Below are 25800 nucleotides of genomic sequence, written 5' to 3' on the forward strand. Positions count from 1 at the left end.
TCCCCAGTAAAACGAATCCTGACCGAATAGGGCTATAGGCGCAACCAGCTGTTGCCACACATCAACAAAACAGTTTGTAAAAACATCAAAGAGATCAAAGTTAACACAACGTTGAGGTGCCAAATGGGGCATATCTCCTGGCATTTGGCATGAAATTAAATCTCTGAAATCTGTACAGTAAATTCACATAAAATACAGCTGGAAAACAGGCTCCAAGACAGCTTCTGCCCCCGAGCCATAAGACTGCTAAATAGTTCATTAATGGTTACCCAAACCATTGATCTGGTACTCCCTGTATATATCTCCACATTGATCTGGTACTCCCTGTATATATCTCCACATTGATCTGGTACTCCCTGTATATATCTCCACATTGATCTGGTACTCCCTGTATATATCTCCGCATTGATCTGGTACTCCCTGTATATATCTCCGCATTGATCTGGTACTCGTACTCGGCTCCCGAGTGGGGCAGCGGTCTAAGACACTGCATCTCAGTGCAAGAGGCGTCACTACAGTCCCTGGTTCGAATCCAGGCTATATCACATCCGGCCGGGATTGGGAGTCATTGAAAATAAGGATTTGTTCTTAACTGACTTGCCTAGTTAAATAAAGGTTCAATAAAAAATATAGTTCCTTTCTTGTGTATTTTATTCCTCTTGTTACTATTTTCACGGTTAAGTCTACACCCGTTGCATGTGACAAATACATTTTTGTTAGATTTGAGAAAAAGCTGTAATTCTAGACGACTTTTGTATATTCTGTTGCATAATGACATGTTTATAATATTTAGTGTAATTCCAGATTTTCCAGGCTTTGGGAAAGGGAAGTTATTTGGGATTATTAGTGTGTGTGGCGCAGACGCGATGCCTCTGGAATGTCATCAGCTTGTCAGCATCACTGAGAGCTGTGTAGTGGAGGTTAGTGTAGCCAAAGCATTATTTTAAAACTCCCTTGTTCTTGACAAGGCCTCCATATTCTTCCCTGGCTCCACCATCCTGCAGCTGTCCTTTTAAATGAGTGTGAAATGGTGCAAATCACCACCATGATATGGCTCCTGGATGTATCAATGTGTTGGCTTTCATATCTTTTTCCTCTCTGTTTCATAGTGCGCCTTTCTGGCTCTACACACACACACACACACACACACACACACACACACACACACACACACACACACACACACACACACACACACACACACACACACACACACACACACACACACACACACACACACACACACACACACACACACACACACACACACACACACACACACACACACACGTGTTTTCTTTGGCTTCCAGTCAAGTTCTGCCCTTGACTTTCTTTTACATTTTTACAGTTCAGTCATTTAGTAAATGCTTACTCTTAGAGCAAGTCACATTGGCTGTGCTATTTTGTGGAGCTGTGTTCTGCTTCCTCCTAACAGAGGAGTGATCAATTATCAAATGCCTCAAAAAATGCAAAGCTCACTAAACATGTTTTAATTTGAAATGTCACCTTTGTCTGTCGTCTGGTCATCTGGTACTGTGTAGGCTGTTTGGTGAACACTCACCAATAGTTCGGTGTCTTCATGTTACAAATAGGTATTCAATCATTGGTGAGTAGTCACAGGGAATTTTGTCAACCCAGTACAAAAATCTCTGTGTGCCTCTGATTTCAGAAGAAAGCAGAACCCTGCAGCCACCACTAGTGCCCCTGACAGACAGTATTCCACCTCTCAGGTGAGTGTGTTCTGGAGGATTGGTACAGAGAGAATGACTAGCCACCACCACTAGTGCCCCTGATAGACAGTATTCCACCTCTCAGATGAGTGTGTTCTGGAGGATTTGGAGGATTGGTACAGAGAGAATGACTAGCCACCACCACTAATGCCCCTGATAGACAGTATTCCACCTCTCAGGTGAGTGTGTTCTGGAGGATTGGTACAGAGAGAATGACTAGCCACCACCACTAGTGCCCCTGACAGACAGTATTCCACCTCTCAGGTGAGTGTGTTCTGGAGGATTGGTACAGAGAGAATGACTAGCCACCACCACTAGTGCCCCTGACAGACAGTATTCCACCTCTCAGGTGAGTGTGTTCTGGAGGATTGGTACAGAGAGAATGACTAGCCACCACCACTAGTGCCCCTGACAGACAGTATTCCACCTCTCAGGTGAGTGTGTTCTGGAGGATTGGTACAGAGAGAATGACTAGCCACCACCACTAATGCCCCTGATAGACAGTATTCCACCTCTCAGGTGAGTGTGTTCTGGAGGATTGGTACAGAGAGAATGACTAGCCACCACCACTAGTGCCCCTGACAGACAGTATTCCACCTCTCAGGTGAGTGTGTTCTGGAGGATTGGTACAGAGAGAATGACTAGCCACCACCACTAGTGCCCCTGACAGACAGTATTCCACCTCTCAGGTGAGTGTGTTCTGGAGGATTGGTACAGAGAGAATGACTAGCCACCACCACTAGTGCCCCTGACAGACAGTATTCCACCTCTCAGGTGAGTGTGTTCTGGAGGATTGGTACAGAGAGAATGACTAGCCACCACCACTAGTGCCCCTGATAGACAGTATTCCACCTCTCAGGTGAGTGTGTTCTGGAGGATTGGTACAGAGAGAATGACTGGCCACCACCACTAGTGCCCCTGACAGACAGTATTCCACCTCTCAGGTGAGTGTGTTCTGGAGGATTGGTACAGAGAGAATGACTAGCCACCACCACTAGTGCCCCTGATAGACAGTATTCCACCTCTCAGATGAGTGTGTTCTGGAGGATTGGTACAGAGAGAATGACTAGCCACCATCGCTAATGTTTTTACAGATCTGATCATTTGTTCCCACTTTAAACAAAGTACAACTTATAAAGGCTACATAGGCACTACATAAATGCTTCGCAAATCTATAAGCGTATGTCATACTCTATAAATGCTGTGTAAAAGGTGACAGGTCCTTCCCACTGTAGGGTGAGCTGCCAAATGTCATAACACACTATGTTTATACACAATTGATAAATGCGCTTATAGATTTGTGAAGCATTTATGTGGTGCTTATGTAGCCTTTATGTAGCCTTTATGTATGCTTTATGTATGCCTTTATAAGTTGTACTTAGTTTATAGTGGGCCTATTTGTATTTTTTGTAACACTTAAGTGCCAACTGAAATACTTTTTCACGCAACAACACTATTGAAGTGCATGTTATTGATGGAAAATGTTTGACGGTCAATAAGTGTTGAATATGTCAACTGTGATTTTTCCTGTCTCTCCACAGAACAGTGGGTTAAATGTCTGTTGTAGGCCAGTCAACAGCAAATCTATCCCGAAGTTGGACATGTCATCTAGCAGGTATGAAGAGGTTGATGTCGAGAATAGAGGACATGATATTTGCGTGTTTATGTGTACTTAGTTTGTTCGGATCCAATTTTGTAGTAAGAAACCTCTGACAACACAATAGGTGAATATTTTAATAAAAGTGTATGGTTTCCCAGATACCAAGTTAAGTCTTGGACGAAAAAGCCCTTTCAATGGAACTTTTCCATTGATTAATGCTTTTTATTCCAAGACCAGGCTTGATCTGTGTTCTGGAAACCAGCCCTTAGGTTATAGGAAGATGTGAATTCTCGGGTTTGATGGCTTTTCGTCACATATTTTTAGTGACAGGACACCATCCAAGTTGTTGACCCAGGTAGCGGTGTCCAAACCACAGCCAGCCCCCATCTCCGCCAGAGAGCTTGAACTGCAGGTAGAGTCAACAGAGCAATAATCCATACTCTCTTAAGGTGCACTCTATTTGATGAAACCAGTCGATTCAATAAATCGTTATCGTCCCCAAAAGGTCATTCGATTGCATCAATTACAAGACAAAGTACAGTGACACACATCACATTTGCACAAAGACTGGCAGACATAAGAAAACAATACAAAATAAATCTTATGTAGAACACTTACAAGATCATTGTCCATAATAAGTATGTAAGTTTCCATCAATGTGCTGCCTCCCATAGAAATACATGCTATGAAACGTGATCTTGCAGAGCCTCTCGTTTCATAGTCAGTAGCTCATTGCATTGCATGTCAGAATTGGTTGATTCTTGCTGATGTTCCTCTCTTTGTTGTTCCATAGACGGCGTTGTACGCCAAGCTGGTTGCTGAACGACAGAAACTGGCCAGTGAGAAGGACATCCCACCGGCCATACTGGCCACCAACAAAATCCTCCTGGAAATGGCCAAGATGAGGTACAGTGTGTTGATGGGGGTCTGCCTTCATGTATGGTGACTCACTTCGTCTTGTTCACTTTTCAGGAGTCGGTAGTCATAATTAGTTTCGAATTTAGTGGGACATGTACAGTACTAGTCAAAAGTTTGGACACCTACTCGTTCAAGGTTTTTTCTACATTGTAGAAAAGTAGTGAAGACATTAAAACTATGAAATGACACATGGAATCATGTAGTAACCAAAAAAGTGTTAAACAAATCAAAATGTATTTTAGATTCTTGAAAGTAGCCACACTTTGCCTTCATGTGAACTGTCATTTCTCTTTGCTTTTTTGAGCTGTTCTTGACAAATCAAATCAAATCAAATTTTATTTGTCACATACACATGGTTAGCAGATGTTAATGCGAGTGTAGCGAAATGCTTGTGCTTCTAGTTCCGACAATGCAGTGATAACCAACAAGTAATCTAACTAACAATTCCAAAACTACTGTCTTATACACAGTGTAAGGGGATAAGGAACATGTACATAAGGATATATGAATGAGTGATGGTACAGAGCAGCATACAGTAGATGGTATCGAGTACAGTATATACATATGAGATGAGTATGTAGACAAAGTAAACAAAGTGGCATAGTTAAAGTGGCTAGTGATACATGTGTTACATAAGGATGCAGTCGATGTTGTAGAGTACAGTATATACATATGTATATGAGATGAATAATGTAGGGTAAGTAACATTATATAAGGTAGCATTGTTTAAAGTGGCTAGTGATATATTTACATCATTTCCCATCAATTCCCATTATTAAATGGCTGGAGTTGGGTCAGTGTCAATGACAGTGTGTTGGCAGCAGCCACTCAATGTTAGTGGTGGCTATTTAACAGTCTGATGGCCTTGAGATAGAAGCTGTTTTTCAGTCTCTCGGTCCCAGCTTTGATGCACCTGTACTGACCTCGCCTTCTGGATGATAGCGGGGTGAACAGGCAGTGGTTCGGGTGGTTGATGTCCTTGATGATCTTTATGGCCTTCCTGTAACAACGGGTGGTGTAGGTGTCCTGGAGGGCAGGTAGTTTGCCCCGGTGATGCGTTGTGCAGTCCTCACTACCCTCTGGAGAGCCTTACGGTTGAGGGCGGAGCAGTTGCCGTACCAGGCGGTGATACAGCCCGCCAGGATGCTCTCGATTGTGCATCTGTAGAAGTTTGTGAGTGCTTTTGGTGACAAGCCGAATTTCTTCAGCCTCCTGAGGTTGAATAGGCGCTGCTGCGCCTTCTTCACGACGCTGTCAGTGTGAGTGGACCAATTCAGTTTGTCTGTGATGTGTATGCCGAGGAACTTAAAACTAGCTACCCTCTCCACTACTGTTCCATCGATGTGGATAGGGGGTGTTCCCTCTGCTGTTTCCTGAAGTCCACAATCATCTCCTTAGTTTTGTTGACGTTGAGTGTGAGGTTATTTTCCTGACACCACACTCCAAGGGCCCTCACCTCCTCCCTGTAGGCCGTCTCGTCGTTGTTGGTAATCAAGCCTACCACTGTTGTGTCGTCCGCAAACTTGATGATTGAGTTGGAGGCGTGCGTGGCCACGCAGTCGTGGGTGAACAGGGAGTACAGGAGAGGGCTCAGAACGCACCCTTGTGGGGCCCCGTGTTGAGGATCAGCGGGGAGGAGATGTTGTTGCCTACCCTCACCACCTGGGGGCGGCCCGTCAGGAAGTCCAGTACCCAGTTGCACAGGGCGGGGTCGAGACCCAGGGTCTCGAGCTTGATGACGAGCTTGGAGGGTACTATGGTGTTGAATGCCGAGCTGTAGTCGATGAACAGCATTCTCACATAGGTATTCCTCTTGTCCAGGTGGGTTAGGGCAGTGTGCAGTGTGGTTGAGATTGCATCGTCTGTGGACCTATTTGGGCGGTAAGCAAATTGGAGTGGGTCTAGGGTGTCAGGTAGGGTGGAGGTGATATGGTCCTTGACTAGTCTCTCAAAGCACTTCATGATGACGGAAGTGAGTGCTACGGGCGGTAGTCGTTTAGCTCAGTTACCTTAGCTTTCTTGGGAACAGGAACAATGGTGGCCCTCTTGAAGCATGTGGGAACAGCAGACTGGTATAGGGATTGATTGAATATGTCCGTAAACACACCGGCCAGCTGGTCTGCGCATGCTCGGAGGGCGCGGCTGGGGATGCCGTCTGGGCCTGCAGCCTTGCGAGGGTTAACACGTTTAAATGTCTTAATCACCTCGGCTGCAGTGAAGGAGAGACTGCATGTTTCCGTTGCAGGCCGTGTCAGTGGCACTGTATTGTCCTCAAAGCGGGCAAAAAAGTTATTTAGTCTGCCTGGGAGCAAGACATCCTGGTCCGTGACTGGGCTGGATTTCATCTTGTAGTCCGTGATTGACTGTAGACCCTGCCACATGCCTCTTGTGTCTGAGCCATTGAATTGAGATTCCACTTTGTCTCTGTACTGACGCTTAGCTTGTTTGATAGCCTTACGGAGGGAATAGCTGCACTGTTTGTATTCAGTCATGTTGCCAGACACCTTGCCCTGATTAAAAGCAGTGGTTCGCGCTTTCAGTTTCACGCGAATGCTGCCATCAATCCACTGTTTCTGTTTAGGGAATGTTTTTATCGTTGCTATGGGAACGACATCTTCGACGCACGTTCTAATGAACTCGCACACCGAATCAGCGTATTCGTCAATATTCCCATCTGACGCAATACGAAACATGTCCCAGTCCACGTGATGGAAGCAGTCTTGGAGTGTAGAGTCAGCTTGGTCTGACCAGCGTTGGACAGACCTCAGCGTGGGAGCCTCTTGTTTTAATTTCTGCCTGTAGGCAGGGATCAGCAAAATGGAGTCGTGGTCAGCTTTTCCGAAAGGGGGGCGGGGCAGGGCCTTATATGCGTCGCGGAAGTTAGAGTAACAGTGATCCAAGGTTTTACCACCCCTGGTTGCGCAATCGATATGCTGATAAAATTTAGGGAGTCTTGTTTTCAGATTGGCTTTGTTAAAATCCCCAGCTACAATGAATGCAGCCTCCGGATAAATGTTTTCCAGTTTGCAAAGAGTTAAATAAAGTTCGTTCAGAGCCATCGATGTGTCTGCTTGGGGGGGGATATATACGGCTGTGATTATAATCGAAGAGAATTCTCTTGGAAGATAATGCGGTCTACATTTGATTGTGAGGAATTCTAAATCAGGTGAACAGAAGGATTTGAGTTCCTGTATGTTTCCTTCATCACACCATGTCCCGTTAGTCATGAGGCACAATATGGACTTGGTCTTTTACCAAATAGGGTTATCTTCTGTATACCACCCCTACCGTGTCACAACACAACTGATTGGCTCAAACGCATTAAGAAGGAAAGAAATTCTACAAATTAACTTTTAACGAGGCACACCTGTTTATTGAAATGCATTCCAGGTGACCTCATGAAGCTGGTTGAGAGAATTCCAAGAGTGTGCAAAGTGGTCCTCAAGGCAAAGGGTGGCTACTTTGAAGAATCTCAAATATAAAATATATTTTGATTTAACACTACATGATTCCATATGTGTTATCTCATAGTTCTGATGTCTTCACTATTATTTTACAATGTGTAAAAAGAAAAACCCTTGAATGAGTAGGTGTGTCCAAACGTTTGACTGGTTAACAACGCTGGTGGTCAAAACGGGTCATAGCTACAGACCTCCCTGGTTCTTTGGCCCGATCTGTGTTCATTCATTCATAAATGTAATTACCATTTCACATTCTGCTGTATTAAAATAACTACTAGTGAGTAATAATCTCTTTTTAAGAATGTAATAATCCTTAAATGTTAACATGGAAAATAGTTTTAAAAATCAGTGTACTCTTTGCTAGTTGATGATGGTGTTGGTGTTTTGCAGGCCGTGCACTGTGTCCAGTCTGAAGCAGGTGGATGGTGTTTCTGAGGCAAAGTCCAGCATGCTTATACCCCTCCTCAAAACCATAGCAAGTTTCTGTGAGCTTCACAACTTGAAGGTAAGTCATGTCCATAATTGAGACAGGCATAGGCTATGATTCGACTATCATAAACCATAAGTTAATCCTACATGATCATAACAATTGGCCTCATTACGTGTTCCTAAATGTGTTTTCCCAGATTCTACTACCAACAACATGGCAAACAACACATTGGCTGGTATTTGTACAGAGTATTGTTGTTGTTGTACATTCAACAATGTCTTAACCTCTTGTCTGTTGTCCAGGTGGACTCCTCGACTCTGGCTTCAGCCCCAGGTCCAGAGAGCGTTAGAGGGGTGGTGACTGGGAGGTCCTCCGCTCTACCTAACAGTATTGCCATCACCTACAGACTGTTCCAGGAGGAGGGCAAGAGCATGGTTAGAGAGCCCTGTTTAGTCCTGGCTACATGAAATGGCCATCTGGTTTTATTTATTTCAATTGGAGATCGTATCCTTTTCACAATGTCATACCATTAAGAAGCACGCTATGCTTGCTGGGAGAATCTTTCTACATGAGCCTTTCTCCTACAGTTTCTGCAACTATGGTGGAAGTCAAACCAGGCCAGTACGGCTCTACTTAGTTTGGTATAATAAAAAATATATATATATTTTCAATTTAGGGCTGTATTCAAATTTGATATACATACCACCACTAACATGCATATATCTGGACATTGAGGACGATGGACGATTTAGGTGCACAGACCTGAATTCAAATTCCACCTACTGTGCTCCTCAACTGACACTGTCCATTATGAGCACTATAGGCATGTAAAGTGTTGTTCTTAAAGATATGTGTGTGTTGTGTTCAGAGGCAGGTGTCTGATGTGCGTAGTTTACCCGTTGCTGTGCTAGAAACTCAGCTGATCCAGGCCTTCAGGGCAAACCACCCACTGGACACAGAGAGAGCTGGTCTAACAACCGCCATACGAACTACTGTCATCCGCATCATCCAGTCACACCCTGTCAACTCTGGTACGGACATGTCACTTCTTGTATCGCTCAAAATTAGATTAGATCTCAAAGTCTCATCTAGGTTGAGAAAAACTCTACATTAAACACTAGCCTGGTCCCAGATCTGTTGTCTCCTTCTGTAGCCTGGTCCCAGATCTGTTGTCTCCTTCTGTAGCCTGGTCCCAGATCTGTTGTCTCCTTCTGTAGCCTGGTCCCAGATCTGTTGTCTCCTTCTGTAGCCTGGTCCCAGATCTGTTGTCTCCTTCTGTAGCCTGGTCCCAGATCTGTTGTCTCCTTCTGTAGCCTGGTCCCAGATCTGTTGTCTCCTTCTGTAGCCTGGTCCCAGATCTGTTGTCTCCTTCTGTAGCCTGGTCCCAGATCTGTTGTCTCCTCCTGTAGCCTGGTCCCAGATCTGTTGTCTCCTCCTGTAGCCTGGTCCCAGATCTGTTGTCTCCTCCTGTAGCCTGGTCCCAGATCTGTTGTCTCCTCCTGTAGCCTGGTCCCAGATCTGTTGTCTCCTCCTGTAGCCTGGTCCCAGATCTGTTGTCTCCTCCTGTAGCCTGGTCCCAGATCTGTTGTCTCCTCCTGTAGCCTGGTCCCAGATCTGTTGTCTCCTTCTGTAGCCTGGTCCCAGATCTGTTGTCTCCTTCTGTAGCCTGGTCCCAGATCTGTTGTCTCCTTCTGTAGCCTGGTCCCAGATCTGTTGTCTCCTCCTGTAGCCTGGTCCCAGATCTGTTGTCTCCTCCTGTAGCCTGGTCCCAGATCTGTTGTCTCCTCCTGTAGCCTGGTCCCAGATCTGTTGTCTCCTCCTGTAGCCTGGTCCCAGATCTGTTGTCTCCTCCTGTAGCCTGGTCCCAGATCTGTTGTCTCCTCCTGTAGCCTGGTCCCAGATCTGTTGTCTCCTTCTGTAGCCTGGTCCCAGATCTGTTGTCTCCTTCTGTAGCCTGGTCCCAGATCTGTTGTCTCCTTCTGTAGCCTGGTCCCAGATCTGTTTATGCTCTTGCCAACTCCATTGTTGTTATTGTGAAGGGGCAGAAACAGACTGACCCAGGCTATATTCAACTTTATTTACCAAGATCAGATTGTTTATCACGTTCTGACATGGTTTAGGGCCAGCAGATTTCCCAGATCAGAAAAAACTCCTGAGAGGTTCCCCCTCTTTTTCAATATGATGTAAAAGTCAAAACCCATCCAAGATCTGTACTTTTACTCTGAGACGCTTCGGCTACATTAATACAGGCATCCTAATCCCCCCCGCCCCTCTCCACACTGACAAACATTGTCGCTCTCGTATCCTCTTTCCCCAGACCTCAGTGACATCAAGGCCATTCGAGCCAGAGTCCCCGACGACATTAGCACCTTCCTCATCCAGTTGACTGTGGAGCTGCTGCAGAGACAGGGGATGCATACGGCCCCACCTGCTGTTTCCACCAGCCGACAGCAGCCTGAGCTCACCTGGATAGAACCCGAGGTCAATATAAGATTTTTGTTATATAATATCTGTCAATTAGCAGACGCTTTTATCTAGGGATGTAACGATTCACAAATACGCATCGGTCCCAGATTCAAGTGTTTAAGATACTAGTGCATCGGTCCACGGACCCCAAACTGATCCAAATGTAGGATACATCGGTCAGGAAAGCAATTCAAACGTTACAAATCGCCAGTTCACTAACAGTCGTTGCTCATTTTACGGTCTGCTTTCCGAAAACATCTTATGTGACATGTGACCTGATCTTTGCCTTCAACATTCAAATGCTAAAATGGCTTGTACGATATACGGCTTTATTAGTTGTGACAACAAAACTATCACATGACATAGGCGTTGTTGGAAATTGTGTTTTTTATGAGGTGCGCTGCATCGCTGATGCGGGAGGAAAGAAATAATGTTCCTTCCGAACGGTCAAAACCAATCCATTTTGAGATGGGGGGAGGAAATTGTAATAAACTCAGCAAAAAATGTCCTCTCACAGTCAACTGTGTTAATTTTCAGCAAACTTAACATGTGTAAATATTTGTTTACAAGATTCAATAACTGAGACATAAACTGAACAAGTTCCACAGACATGTGACTAATAGAAATATAATATAATAATGTGTCCCTGAACAAAAGTCAAAATCAAAAGTAACAGTCAGTATCTGGTTTGGTCACCAGCTGCATTAATTACTGCATTGCATCTCCTCATCATAATAATAAATAATATAATAATAATAATATATGCCATTTAGCAGACGCTTTTATCCAAAGCGACTTACAGTCATGTGTGCATACATTCTACGTATGGGTGGTCCCGGGGATCGAACCCACTACCCTGGCGCTACAAGCGCCATGCTCTACCAACTGAGCTACAGAAGGACCATGGACTGCATCCAGATTTTTCAGTTCTTGCTGTGAGATGTTAACCCACTCTTCCACCAAGGCACCTGCAAGTTCCCGGACATTCCTGGGGGGGAAATGGCACTAGCCCTCACCCTCCGATCTAACAGGTCCCAGACGTGCTCAAAGGGATTGAGATCCGGGCTCTTCGCTGGCCATGGCAGAACACTGAGATTCCTGTCTTGCAGGAAATCACGCACAGAACGAGCAGTATGGCTGGTGGCATTGTCATGCTGGAGGGTCATGTCAGGATGAGCCTGCAGGAAGGGTACCACATAAGGGAGGAGGATGTCTTCCCTGTAACGCACAGAGTTGAGATTGCCTGCAATGACAACAAGCGCAGTCCAATAACGCTGTGACACACCGCCCCAGACCATGTGGTGTATCAAAATGCAATGCCTCTGTCGTGATCGAAGCGTTACACCACTGTATTCCCTTGGTTTATTTCTCCTTCATTGGGGTACAACTGGTGTAAGTGTCTCATGAGGGTCTCGCTCCCCTGTAGTCAGGTCTCGCTCCCCTGTAGTCAGGTCTCGCTCCCCTGTAGTCAGGTCTCGCTCCCCTGTAGTCAGGTCTCGCTCCCCTGTAGTCAGGTCTCGCTCCCCTGTAGTCAGGTCTCGCTCCCCTGTAGTCAGGTCTCGCTCCCCTGTAGTCAGGACTCGCTCCCCTGTAGTCAGGACTCGCTCCCCTGTAGTCAGGACTCGCTCCCCTGTAGTCAGGTCTCGCTCCCCTGTAGTCAGGTCTCGCTCCCCTGTAGTCAGGTCTCGCTCCCCTGTAGTCAGGTCTCGCTCCCCTGTAGTCAGGTCTCGCTCCCCTGTAGTCAGGTCTCGCTCCCCTGTAGTCAGGTCTCGCTCCCCTGTAGTCAGGTCTCGCTCCCCTGTAGTCAGGACTCGCTCCCCTGTAGTCAGGACTCGCTCCCCTGTAGTCAGGACTCGCTCCCCTGTAGTCAGGTCTCGCTCCCCTGTAGTCAGGTCTCGCTCCCCTGTAGTCAGGTCTCGCTCCCCTGTAGTCAGGACTCGCTCTCCTGTAGTCAGGTCTCGCTCCCCTGTAGTCAGGTCTCGCTCCCCTGTAGTCAGGTCTCGCTCCCCTGTAGTCAGGTCTCGCTCCCCTGTAGTCAGGACTCGCTCCCCTGTAGTCAGGTCTCGCTCCCCTGTAGTCAGGTCTCGCTCCCCTGTAGTCAGGTCTCGCTCCCCTGTAGTCAGGTCTCGCTCCCCTGTAGTCAGGTCTCGCTCCCCTGTAGTCAGGTCTCGCTCCGCTCCCCTGTAGTCAGGTCTCGCTCCCCTGTAGTCAGGTCTCGCTCCCCTGTAGTCAGGTCTCGCTCCCCTGTAGTCAGGTCTCGCTCCCCTGTAGTCAGGACTCGCTCCCCTGTAGTCAGGTCTCGCTCCCCTGTAGTCAGGTCTCGCTCCCCTGTAGTCAGGTCTCGCTCCCCTGTAGTCAGGTCTCGCTCCCCTGTAGTCAGGTCTCGCTCCCCTGTAGTCAGGTCTCGCTCCCCTGTAGTCAGGACTCGCTCCCCTGTAGTCAGGACTCGCTCCCCTGTAGTCAGGTCTCGCTCCCTGTAGTCAGGTCTCGCTCCCCTGTAGTCAGGTCTCGCTCCCCTGTAGTCAGGTCTCGCTCCCCTGTAGTCAGGTCTCGCTCCCCTGTAGTCAGGTCTCGCTCCCCTGTAGTCAGGTCTCGCTCCCCTGTAGTCAGGTCTCGCTCCCCTGTAGTCAGGTCTCGCTCCCCTGTAGTCAGGTCTCGCTCCCCTGTAGTCAGGTCTCGCTCCCCTGTAGTCAGGTCTCGCTCCCCTGTAGTCAGGTCTCGCTCCCCTGTAGTCAGGTCTCGCTCCCCTGTAGTCAGGTCTCGCTCCCCTGTAGTCAGCACGGATCCTAACTTCTCATTAGAAATGCACTGATGTCAGGTAGTTTATTCATCCTTTATCAAGCCCAGAATGGAGCCATCATTTGATGTACATATCACTGCTCCTGATGAACGACGCTACTATCTATCTACCGTGCCTTAAAGTATTCACACCCCCTGACTTTTTCCACATTTTGTTGTGTTACAGCCTGAATTGAAAATGAATTAAATTGATATTTTGTGCCAGTGGTCTACACACAATACCCCATAATGTCAAAGTGGAATTATGTTTGGAGAAATGTTTACAAATAAAATGAAAGCTGAAATGTCTTGTGTCAATAAGTATTCAACCCCTTTGTTACGGCAAGCCTAAATAAGTTCAGGTTAAAAAAATGTGCGTCACAAGTTGCATGGACTCACGTTGTGTGCATTGTGTTACTACATAATTCACCATGGATATATTTCATTTTATATTCACATTGTGCCCGTGACAAAGCCTTCTCAGCTAATGTATGCCTTTCAAATACACCTGTGTGACAGTTAATTTCTCAGTGTGGTTGATAACAACTCCCTCAAGGTGAAGGTAGAATGACATCTCCAGCCCTAAAGTTGTGCACTATAGTCGATCTCTCTCTCTTTCTGTACACGCTCTCTTTATCCCTTTCTCTCTTTCCTCACTCTCTTCTCCCCCTCTCTCCTCCTCTCCCTCTATGGCCACTCTTGTCAGTGCAGAGCACAATCTCTCGGGCTGCTCTAGTCCCCATTAAGGGGACAGGATTTAAAGACTGACATCTGGTGCCTTCCTCTCAGACTGATTACTACAGGGGACCTATTTCCTTAAAGGCTGATGCAGCACGACAAGCCCGGCTTCATGACCCAGCCTGGCCCCTGTCCTCAGCCCCACTGCCCAGCCCCACTCCCCTCTCCAGATGTGAAAGCAGCTTGGGAGGTTTTTCACACCACTGGCCCACTTCTACATGGGAGTCATCTCCCTCATTGCTGTTGAGTCCATGTTAGTGGCTCATAGTGATATTTGACACTGTCAATTTGGGTAGGATTTCGTTGCAGTTAATACTAGCTCCTAATGGAATCCAGCTCTCAAGTCATGTGACATCATTCACTAGCACTAAGTAGGCACTTCATTTGTGTGTTTCTTCCAGGACAAACCGGTGAGAGAACCTTCCGTCCACAAGCCAGTGACGATAGAAAAAGACCCAGCCCAGCCAGCCCCATTGGAGCCAACCCCAGCCCAGCCAGACCCCATCAAGCTATCCCCAGCCCAACCGGTTGGTTGGTTAGCAGTCGGACTCCCAGACGAGATGGAGATGAGTATGGAAGAGGATGACCTGTTCAGGGATCTTCCAATGCCCGAGGTAATGTTCAGCTAACAAAGACAAACTGATTTAAAATTAGCCTGTACTTTTTACACCAACACAACTCTGTTGAAACCTATCTTCATTTGTGGACTAACATGATTTGCAGTATGTCTCAGTCAATGTGTCTCCTACTAAAGATGATGTCTTTTCTCTCCCTGGTAGGAAGTGGATCCCGTCTCAGAGTATGTCCTTGCACCTAAGGCTCTTACTGCAGCCGCCAAGGCTGTCCCCCAGACCAGTGCAGTGAAGCTGGCATCCTGGAACCAGGAGCCACTGGATGAGGACACACATGAACTCTTCAGTGACTCCCCTCAGGTAGAATGTATTGACTTTCAGCCTAGAAAAAGTGGATTTCACTTACGATATGAAACGATGTAACAGACCTATTATTTCAGCAAGATAGACACGTTTGATTCACAAACATAACAAGTGTCAATGTGTCGGGTACGTGATGATCTAAAAAATATTTCTTACATTTCAACAAAGGCGATGAATACCTATTATTTTCAATGGATCACTTTTTAAGACATTAACTGTGGATTTAATCATCAATAAGGCAGAGGAGGTTAAATATCTGCTCTCATCAGCATCCGGCTTCCATCAACTTAATAATTGGCTCCCAAAAATCCCTTTCCTTGCATTAAAGAAACGACTCAGTAAGCCTTTTTAAAACCCTGGGAAAACTCCAGTCTGTACTTCCAATGTGTGGCGCTCTCTAGGTCAACGTCAGTACTCTTGTTCAACTGTTGATCTCTCTTCCCAGGGTGTCCACGCTAAGGTCCTCATTTCCACGTATAATTGGATGGAGCTGAACTCATTAGCATAAATCCCGTTGGTAATACCGTCCATCAAGCCCAATTCTATCTCACCCACTCCTGTAGCTAAAGGTCCTCAATAGAAAGCGAAGTAGTGTCATTGGCCCACTGAAAGGAGGCGTTATGCTTCCACTAACTGGTCATTCTGGTGTCCGTCTGGCAGTTGTGGTGATAAGATGGTCGCCACTGGTTCATCTTATTTAGACCCCTGCCAGTTGTGGTTTTCACAGCGCAACAGAGCAGATTGTTTGAGAGCTGTTTAATACCGACGATTGCATGCAACTTAAGAGATCTCCCTGATGACACGGGTGGTGATCTTGTGCTCTGACATGCAGGAATTCACCATAAATCCAAAACATTAACAGATCTGCGCCAGATGAGCCCACAGCAGGATGTCCACCCGCCCCAGTCAGGCAAACACACAGACCCTCTGGTTAATGCAGAGTTAATTGTTATTCGCCACAAAGGGCTTTGTTTATTTGTGACGTTCTCCAGAGGGTCGTGACCCTTGGATCTCGCTAATCCCACGCGGGAGGATCGATGGAAATGCGGTGTCCCCCGTCTAACGAGATGAGTGTGCCCTGGCTTTGCCTGGAGCTGGTTTACGTTTAACCTCTGACCTGGGGTCAGCGCTCAGCATGAGCATCTTGAGCGCCCTTTGATCTCCTTTAACCCCATCAGTCCCGACACCCCTGCAAAAATCGGCTTTTCATTTATCTGACTTTCATGTATCTGCATGTCCAGTCCTTATATTTAGCCTCACAATGAATTGTTGTTCCATGTCCTGTTCAGGACAACCAGGGCTACAAGTAGAACACAACACTATTTGATATAAACTGTTGCATTCATGAGTTTTTTGGACAAATATCAATAAAAATATATATATAAAGTCCACCAAAGCAAAAACCTGATAAATGAGTTTATAGAAGGCTGTAAGTACAGAAATTGTTTTCTCTATGGGAAATGAATATCCAACTAGTCAGTGACTACTGTGTTGAGTTTGACAGCAACTTATTACAGTATATGATTTCCCTTTTTTGAACCCCTTACCATAATGACTCTTATATAACAAAATGTGTATTTGTGAGTCTCAGCTTTTTAATAGATTGTAGCTCAAACCAATCGTTTTTGTCAAAAGACCCGGCCCCCTTCGGGAACCGCCCTTGTCTCATAAACACCCCTCTGGCTCAGCCCTCTTTAGCTCAAACACACCATGTTTAAAAGGGGTTAGAAGTCCAAATGGCGCCAGCGTCGTGGTGAGACTCGTGGGTTAAAGGCCACTGGACACCCCTGCTGTGGCGAGGGTCTGCAGTGGTCAAGAGCTGGGACCAGGTGTGGACAGAATAGTCTGCAGTGGTCAAGAGCTGGGACCAGGTGTGGACAGAACAGTCTGCAGTGGTCAAGAGCTGGGACCAGGTGTGGACAGAACAGTCTGCAGTGGTCAAGAGCTGGGACCAGGTGTGGACAGAACAGTCTGCAGTGGTCAAGAGCTGGGACCAGGTGTGGACAGAACAGTCTGCAGTGGTCAAGAGCTGGGACCAGGTGTGGACAGAACAGTCTGCAGTGGTCAAGAGCTGGGACCGGGCTGCAGTGGTCAGCAGACTGTTGAGTTATGTCTGTCTCTCCACAACTGACTGCATTTCTTCACCATGATCAATTTGAGTTTTTTTATATTTTTTTATCAGTGTTTCTCATCAAAGAAAAACCCTCAATCATTCACTGTTGATTGGAATGTGTACTTGAAAGCTTTATTTTTTTCCACCTTCTCCGCACGCTTCACTGTGCCTGCCTCCTATTCATGGTAACCTGTAGATCAATATGTGCATTAGAGCTCCCTCTAAATAGATCAACAACCGGATCCGTTCTCCCCATCACCGAGCGGTGGCGGTGAGGTCACTAAAGATTTAGCACCAATGAGATTGAGGGAGACTAACAAAAAAAATGCTCTCCTCAAGGAAATTACATTTAGAGGGGTCAGATAAACGGCTTAGGAGGAATTGTGATGGATGGTAATCCGATGTTGGATAGGACGCTTGTGTGTCTTGTATTGATGCAGCTGCGTGCTTGAGGCTCACATAGACCTACAATGGACTGCGGACACTAGACCAAAGGAGGATCCTGGAAGTCCAGTTTAGTCTCCAGGTCCAACCAATTGTAGCAGTCTAGCAATGCATTATTGTCTCTCGGCACATTTGGACGTTACAAATGTGTGCTGGTACATATTTCCTATACTTCATTATGACATGCCCATCAAATAGATTGAAGTCCAGATCCTGTTTTTATCATGCTGTGTGGCCAAGAGATCTATTTCTCATATAGACTTTATACAGTTGTTTTGACACCAGCTTGTTTATTTTATTGTGGTTGGTTTTCAATCACAGGACCAGGACACTAATATGCCAGCTTTGTTTATAGAACTCTTCATAGTATATATCAGAGATGCCACAGATAGGGGATTTATTGTCTGAGGTTTGTGTGCATTCCTCAACCTCTATTTATTTTGTAGCTTAAGTCATTCTGGCCTTCTAAGCATTTTTGTATCTCTGACTTGAGGAGACACAGAGAGTCACTGATGACCCCTGAGCTTTTCAGTAAGAGCAGTGTTATCGGCTGCATGGCGTCTCTATTTACCCAACCAATAGGTCACGTACTGTAGGTCAGACTCCTAATCCAGTGTGGTTTATTCACCAGAGCTCCTTCTTCTAATCTCTGTCTAGCTTCAGGAGACACCACAAACCTCACCATAAAATAACTTGTTCTTATAAAGGTAAATATAATTTTTAAAATTGCTGTTTTTGTTAATTATGTTAACAGCACATACCTTACAACGGTTCTATGGAAAAATAAAATCGGGGCGGGAGGGGGGGGGGGTTAATTGCATCCATCCATCATCCATCCATTTAGCACCAATACAACTCAATTCAGGTGGAAAGATGGAATGTGATTTTATTTGACTAAAGAACTGTGAATTTGATGCAACAACTGGGACCAATTCTGCAGACAAACACTCAATTTAACAAAGACCCACCAGAGCTTTCTACATGATCTCCGTAATAACTTTGGAGCAGGCTTCTCCCTGAAGTACCTTTCCATATTTTACATGACAGCTGGTGAAGCTCTCAGTACCAGAACATTGCCAGAACAAGTGTGAAGTTCACATTTAGTTGGTTGATGATAAGAACTTGAAAGGGAGTACCCAGCAGGCAAAACTGGTTGCAATGGTGTCAGGTTGTATATTGGTTTGATAGGGATGTTTGGTTCACGTCTTTTTTATGAAAAAGAAGTCTTTACAATAACGACGATTTTACGTGTTTTCCACGGAGTCATGAAAGACTTTACCTGGTTGTAATAGAGACCAGTTGGTTGTAAACTGGTTATATGACGTCTCAACCAAAACCAGTTTACCACCAGAGGATTATGTAATTAAGATGCCGTGTGCCCACCTGGTAGACCAGGGCTTCCCTGACCAGGGCTTCTGGGGAAACACTGGGGGGGACCGGAGGTGGGGAAACACTGGGGGTCGACCGGAGGTGGGGAAACACTGGGGGGGGGACCGGAGGTGGGGAAACACTGGGGGGGAGGTGGGGACCGGAGGTGGGGAAACACTGGGGGGGACCGGAGGTGGGGAAACACTGGGGTCGACCGGAGGTGGGGAAACACTGGGGTCGACCGGAGGTGGGGAAACACTGGGGTCGACCGGAGGTGGGGAAACACTGGGGTCGACCGGAGGTGGGGAAACACTGGGGTCGACCGGAGGTGGGGAAACACTGGGGGGACCGGAGGTGGGGAAACACTGGGGGGACCGGAGGTGGGGAAACACTGGGGTCGACCGGAGGTGGGGAAACACTGGGGTGGATCGGAGGTGGGGAAACACTGGGGTGGACCGGAGGTGGGGAAACACTGGGGTGGACCGGAGGTGGGGAAACACTGGGGTGGACCGGAGGTGGGGAAACACTGGGGTGGACCGGAGGTGGGGAAACACTGGGGTGGACCGGAGGTGGGGAAACACTGGGGTGGACCGGAGGTGGGGAAACACTGGGGGGGCGACCGGAGGTGGGGAAACACTGGGGTGGACCGGAGGTGGGGAAACACTGGGGTGGACCGGAGGTGGGGAAACACTGGGGAGTGACCGGAGGTGGGGAAACACTGGGGAGTGACCGGAGGTGGGGAAACACTGGGGAGTGACCGGAGGTGGGGAAACACTGGGGGGACCGGAGGTGGGGAAACACTGGGGGGGACCGGAGGTGGGGAAACACTGGGGGGACCGGAGGTGGGGAAACACTGGGGGGACCGGAGGTGGGGAAACACTGGGGGGACCGGAGGTGGGGAAACACTGGGGGGACCGGAGGTGGGGAAACACTGGGGGACCGGAGGGAGGTGGGGAAACACTGGGGTCGACCGGAGGTGGGGAAACACTGGGGTCGACCGGAGGTGGGGAAACACTGGGGTCGACCGGAGGTGGGGAAACACTGGGGGGACCGGAGGTGGGGAAACACTGGGGGACCGGAGGTGGGGAAACACTGGGGGGACCGGAGGTGGGGAAACACTGGGGGGACCGGAGGTGGGGAAACACTGGGGTCGACCGGAGGTGGGGAAACACTGGGGTCGACCGGAGGTGGGGAAACACTGGGGGGACCGGAGGTGGGGAAACACTGGGGGGACCGGAGGTGGGGAAACACTGGGGGGACCGGAGGTGGGGAAACACTGGGGTCGACCGGAGGTGGGGAAACACTGGGGTCGACCGGAGGTGGGGAAACACTGGGGTCGACCGGAGGTGGGGAAACACTGGGGTGGATCGGAGGTGGGGAAACACTGGGGTGGACCGGAGGTGGGGAAACACTGGGGTGGACCGGAGGTGGGGAAACACTGGGGTGGACCGGAGGTGGGGAAACACTGGGGGGGCGACCGGAGGTGGGGAAACACTGGGGTGGACCGGAGGTGGGGAAACACTGGGGTGGACCGGAGGTGGGGAAACACTGGGGTGGACCGGAGGTGGGGAAACACTGGGGAGTGACCGGAGGTGGGGAAACACTGGGGAGTGACCGGAGGTGGGGAAACACTGGGGTGGACCGGAGGTGGGGAAACACTGGGGTGGGGAAACACTGGGGTGGACCGGAGGTGGGGAAACACTGGGGTGGACCGGAGGTGGGGAAACACTGGGGGTGACCGGAGGTGGGGAAACACTGGGGTGAGGGGGCGACCGGATGTGGGGAAACACTGGGGGCGACCGGAGGTGGGGAAACACTGGGGGGGGCGACCGGAGGTGGGGAAACACTGGGGGGGGCGACCGGAGGTGGGGAAACACTGGGGGGACCGGAGGTGGGGAAACACTGGGGGACCGGAGGTGGGGAAACACTGGGGGGCGACCGGAGGTGGGGAAATACTGGGGGACCGGAGGTGGGGAAACACTGAGGTGGACCGGAGGTGGGGAAACACTGGGGTGGACCGGAGGTGGGGAAACACTGGGGGTGACCGGAGGTGGGGAAACACTGGGGTGGACCGGAGGTGGGGAAACACTGGGGTGGACCGGAGGTGGGGAAACACTGGGGTGGACCGGAGGTGGGGAAACACTGGGGGTGACCGGAGGTGGGGAAACACTGGGGTGAGGGGGCGACCGGAGGTGGGGAAACACTGGGGTGAGGGGGCGACCGGAGGTGGGGAAACACTGGGGTGAGGGGGCGACCGGAGGTGGGGAAACACTGGGGGCGACCGGAGGTGGGGAAACACTGGGGGCGACCGGATGTGGGGAAACACTGGGGGGCGACCGGAGGTGGGGAAACACTGGGGGGACCGGAGGTGGGGAAACCCTGGGGGTGACCGGAGGTGGGGAAACACTGGGGTGAGGGGGCGACCGGATGTGGGGAAACACTGGGGGGGGCGACCGGAGGTGGGGAAACACTGGGGGGCGACCGGAGGTGGGGAAACACTGGGGGCGACCGGAGGTGGGGAAACACTGGGGGGCGACCGGAGGTGGGGAAACACTGGGGGCGACCGGAGGTGGGGAAACACTGGGGGGACCGGAGGTGGGGAAACACTGGGACGGCGACCGGAGGTGGGGAAACACTGGGACGGGACTGTAGGTGGGGAAACACTGGGGGCGACCGGAGGTGGGGAAACACTGGGGGCGACCGGAGGTGGGGAAACACTGGGGGGACCGGAGGTGGGGAAACACTGGGGGACCGGAGGTGGGGAAACACTGGGGGGGACCGGAGGTGGGGAAACACTGGGGGCGACCGGAGGTGGGGAAACACTGGGACGGGACCGGAGGTGGGGAAACACTGGGGGGACCGGAGATGGGGAAACACTGGGGGCGACCGGAGGTGGGGAAACACTGGGGGGACCGGAGGTGGGGAAACACTGGGGGGACCGGAGGTGGGGAAACACTGGGGGGACCGGAGGTGGGGAAACACTGGGACGGGACCGGAGGTGGGGAAACACTGGGGGGGACCGGAGGTGGGGAAACACTGGGGGGCGACCGGAGGTGGGGAAACACTGAGGGGCGACCAGAGGTGGGGAAAGACTAGGGGGCGACCTGAGGTGGGGAAACACTGGGTCTGGGGATAGAAAGGTCACTCAACCAGTGTAGAGCTTTGATAGTTTTCAGTGGACTCATTGTTGTCAATACATGTTCATCTCTCCACAGAATGTCAGCCAGCCGGCGAAGAGAAAACTACCAGACTGGGCTGAACTACCAAGAGGTTCAAGTTCTTTGGCCTGTACAAAGAAAACCAAAAAGAACAAAGGACTTTTTTCGTAACTGACCAGTGACCAACAAATTATTCTTACTGACCAAATGTTTCTGATTTTCTTTATTACAAAATGGCAAACAAGGTGTTGATTTCCAACTTAACAATGTAACATAGCAGACTAATTAATGTAAAACATGTCATTATGTAAAACCTCTTGTAATAAAGATACAACTTGAATGTACAGTATTTTAGAGGAAATCATTGGGTAGTCTGAGTCATGGAGTAATCTTATTTCTTAATGAGTTGCATCTTGTTAAATTAGTACCCGCAAGTGAGAAGTATCTAATGTAACTGTGCCAAGTTGACAAGATAATTATTAGTAAGGTTGTAAAATATGCAACTCATTAACATATGTATCATTGGTAAAATGACCTTTTCACAGAGATCATTCAGTTTGTTGCTGAGCTACGGTATTTGTCATTCATTCAAATCCTGTACAGACCTTCAATAATTACATTTTAAGGTTAAGAGATTAGCAAATACAGGGCTTTTACATCCATGTGGACATTTTAATCCTGGTGCAGATTAGTGTGTCTGTAGACACTGCTTTCTATGGAGAGTAACTGGCAAAACTTAATTTGTCACAGTTTGATCCTGGTGGGAAGAGAACTGTACCAATTATAAGACTATCAAATGCTGATTTCCTGTTCTGGAGGCTCTTTTAAAATTTGAGACCTGACCATTTTTAAAATCAGGAGAGGTTCAGAGTAGATCTGATCACTTAATGTTTCCAGATTATAGTGGTTCTCTTTGCTTCACATTTTGCCTGGATAAAAGACATCACAGTTCATAGTGATTCTTGCAGTAAAGCCACGACAGCATGTGTATCCGTGCATTGGCCAGTACTACTGCAGTTGTTATGACATCTACATTTGCTCAACTATGCAATGTCTAGCTAAACTTAACAAAAGTCCTCTCAATCAAGCTCTAACATAAATGATTATATACTGTATGCATGGTTTATTTTTTAATATCAACTGTATTTGAGCATGTATTTTTGTAGTAAATTATGCATTTAACTTTTTGTTGAGGGTAACAAAAATAAAATCCACCCTCTTCTTGGAAACACAATATAGGGGGGGAAAGGAATCAATTTCACCATTGTGGGCATAGTGCTATCTCAGAAGTGCATCTCATGCTGACCAAAATAGACTTGACTGAATCTAAGTATCTCCTGTACCAATACTATAGATTTCCATTGGGTGCTGTGGCTAAAGTGAAACCCCCTTTGAGGTCATTCTAAACAGCCTGCCCTCTTTGGCTCAGAGTGTCAGAGTCAGCGATTACTTTACATTAGTTAACTGTCTCAGATACAGTGGCTAGTTTGATGCTGAAGCTCTGATGCTGTCAAGTAACATAAAAGTGCAAATCAGGACTCTTTCCCCCCACACCCTACACATTTGTTATAAACCCTCATCAATAAAACCTTAAGAGGAAAAGCCCAGTCAATATAGTGTTTTATAGAGATGGGGAAACGTGTTAAGAGTTTGATCAGAGACCCGGGCTACATCTATAGTGCAGTCGGAACTAGAAGCACAAGCATTTCGCTAACACTCGCATTAATATATGCTAACCATGTGTATGTGTCCAATACGATTTGATTTGAAAAACAGCATTTCAATTACTGATCGATTGTTCTAGCGTCAGGGGGTGCGCCGAGCACAAATGCTTCTCTCTCGGGTGCGTCCTAAATGGTACCCTATTCTATCTGTAGCTACAGTACATGGAACATGGTCAAAAGTAGTGCACTACCTTATGGACCCTGGTCAAAAGTAGTGCACTACCTTATGGACCCTGGTCAAAAGTAGTGCACTACCTTATGGACCCTGGTCAAAAGTAGTGCACTACCTTATGGACCCTGGTCAAAAGTAGTGCACTAGAAAGGGAATAGGGTGCCATTTGGGACATAAGTTCATTGATGACTCCCGTTGTTTCAAGTTGGGCTGGATGTCTGACCAGTGCAGCCACACGAGTCTGCTGCTGGATGTACGTGGGAGCAGCAGGTGACCAGTGAAATTAATTTGCAGGGCCTTTGCTAGGAAATCACTCTAAATTACCGTTGAAGCTTGGATACATCACGTGTACTCTAATATAATCAATACATTTTAGCAGCACTCCCTTGAAGAGTTTCTGCGTCTCTGCGCTGAGATATTTGTGGACGGGCTATCCTAGTGTTTTCCTAGTCAGTGTGTTCGATGGCATAATCCTTGTCTTGCTGTCTACGGCATGAGAGCGTCCACATGTAGAAACAACCCCTTCATGATATTCATATTCAGGACAGATAAATACTGCTTGTGTCATAAAGGGTAGAGTTCAGGTCTTCCAGAACGATGTTAATGTTTCCAGTTTTTGAGATGGAACTCATTGTTATTGTGTCCATGGCATCACATTACTCATGCCACCCATACTTTGCTAAAGAGATCTAACATGTACTTTGGCTAATTTACCCATTGCCTTGGTACCAACATGTTTCCATTGTCAACGACATTTGTATTTTCAAATTTGCTCCTAGACAAACTAAACTTCTTTGCTCGCTTTGCGGACAATACAGTGCCACCGACACGGCCTGCTACCAAAACCTGCGGACTCTCCTTCACCGCAGCCAACGTGAGTTAATGTTGACCATCGCAAGGCTGCCGGCCCAGACGGCATCCCTAGCCGCGTCCTCAGGGCATGCGCAGACCAGCTGGCTGGTGTGTTTACGGACATATTCAATCAATCCCTATACCAGTCTGCTGTTCCCACATGCTTCAAGAGGGCCAACATTGTTCCTGTTCCCAAGAAAGCTAAGGTAACTGAGCTAAACGACTATCGCCCCGTAGCACTCACTTCCATCATCATGAAGTGCTTTGAGAGACTAGTCAAGGACCATATCACCTCCACCCTACCTGACCCTAGATCCACCCCAATTTGCTTACCGCCCCAATAGGTCCACAGACGACGCAATCGCAATCACACTACCCTAACTCATCTGGACGAGGAATACCTAGATAAGAATGCTGTTCATCGACTACAGCTCAGCATTTAGCACCATAGTACCCTCCAAATTCGTCATTAAGCTTGAGACCCTGGGTCTCGATCCCGCCCTGTGCAACTGGGTCCTGAACTTTCTGACGGGCCACCCCCAGGTGTTGAGGATAAGTAACAACTAGAGGTCGACCGATTATTCGGAATGGCCGATTAATTGGGGCCGATTTCAAGTTTGCATAACAATCGGAAATCGGTATTTTTGGACACCGATTTGGCAGAATAAAAATGTACACCTTTATTTTTTAACACCTTTATTTAACTAGGCAAGTAAGTTAAGAACACATTCTTATTTTCAATGATGGCCTAGGAACGGTGGGTTAACTGCCTCGTTCAGGGGCAGAACGACAGATTTTCACCTTGTCAGCTCGGGGGATTCAATCTTGCAACCTTACAGTTAACTAGTCCAACGCTCTAACCACCTGATTACATTTGCACTCCACGAGGAGACTGCCTGTTACGCGAATGCAG

At 48.0% G+C, this 25800-nt stretch overlaps 1 protein-coding gene across 1 annotated transcript in view; it reads left to right on the forward strand.

Annotated features, from left to right (window-relative positions):
- wrn (WRN RecQ like helicase) overlaps positions 1 to 22521 on the forward strand; it is a 45636-nt gene extending 23115 nt beyond the window's left edge. The window contains 11 exon segments of the mRNA XM_046290525.1: positions 1670 to 1730; positions 3272 to 3345; positions 3655 to 3742; positions 4124 to 4236; positions 8100 to 8214; positions 8442 to 8573; positions 9008 to 9170; positions 10457 to 10620; positions 14523 to 14735; positions 14901 to 15053; positions 22197 to 22521. Of these exon segments, the coding sequence (XP_046146481.1) occupies positions 1670 to 1730; positions 3272 to 3345; positions 3655 to 3742; positions 4124 to 4236; positions 8100 to 8214; positions 8442 to 8573; positions 9008 to 9170; positions 10457 to 10620; positions 14523 to 14735; positions 14901 to 15053; positions 22197 to 22310 (1390 nt within the window). The 3' untranslated portion in view covers positions 22311 to 22521.
- Positions 22522 to 25800: the final 3279 nt, after the last annotated feature.

The sequence above is a fragment of the Oncorhynchus gorbuscha genome, linkage group LG11 (genome assembly GCF_021184085.1).
Source record: "Oncorhynchus gorbuscha isolate QuinsamMale2020 ecotype Even-year linkage group LG11, OgorEven_v1.0, whole genome shotgun sequence".
Taxonomy (NCBI): domain Eukaryota; kingdom Metazoa; phylum Chordata; class Actinopteri; order Salmoniformes; family Salmonidae; genus Oncorhynchus; species Oncorhynchus gorbuscha.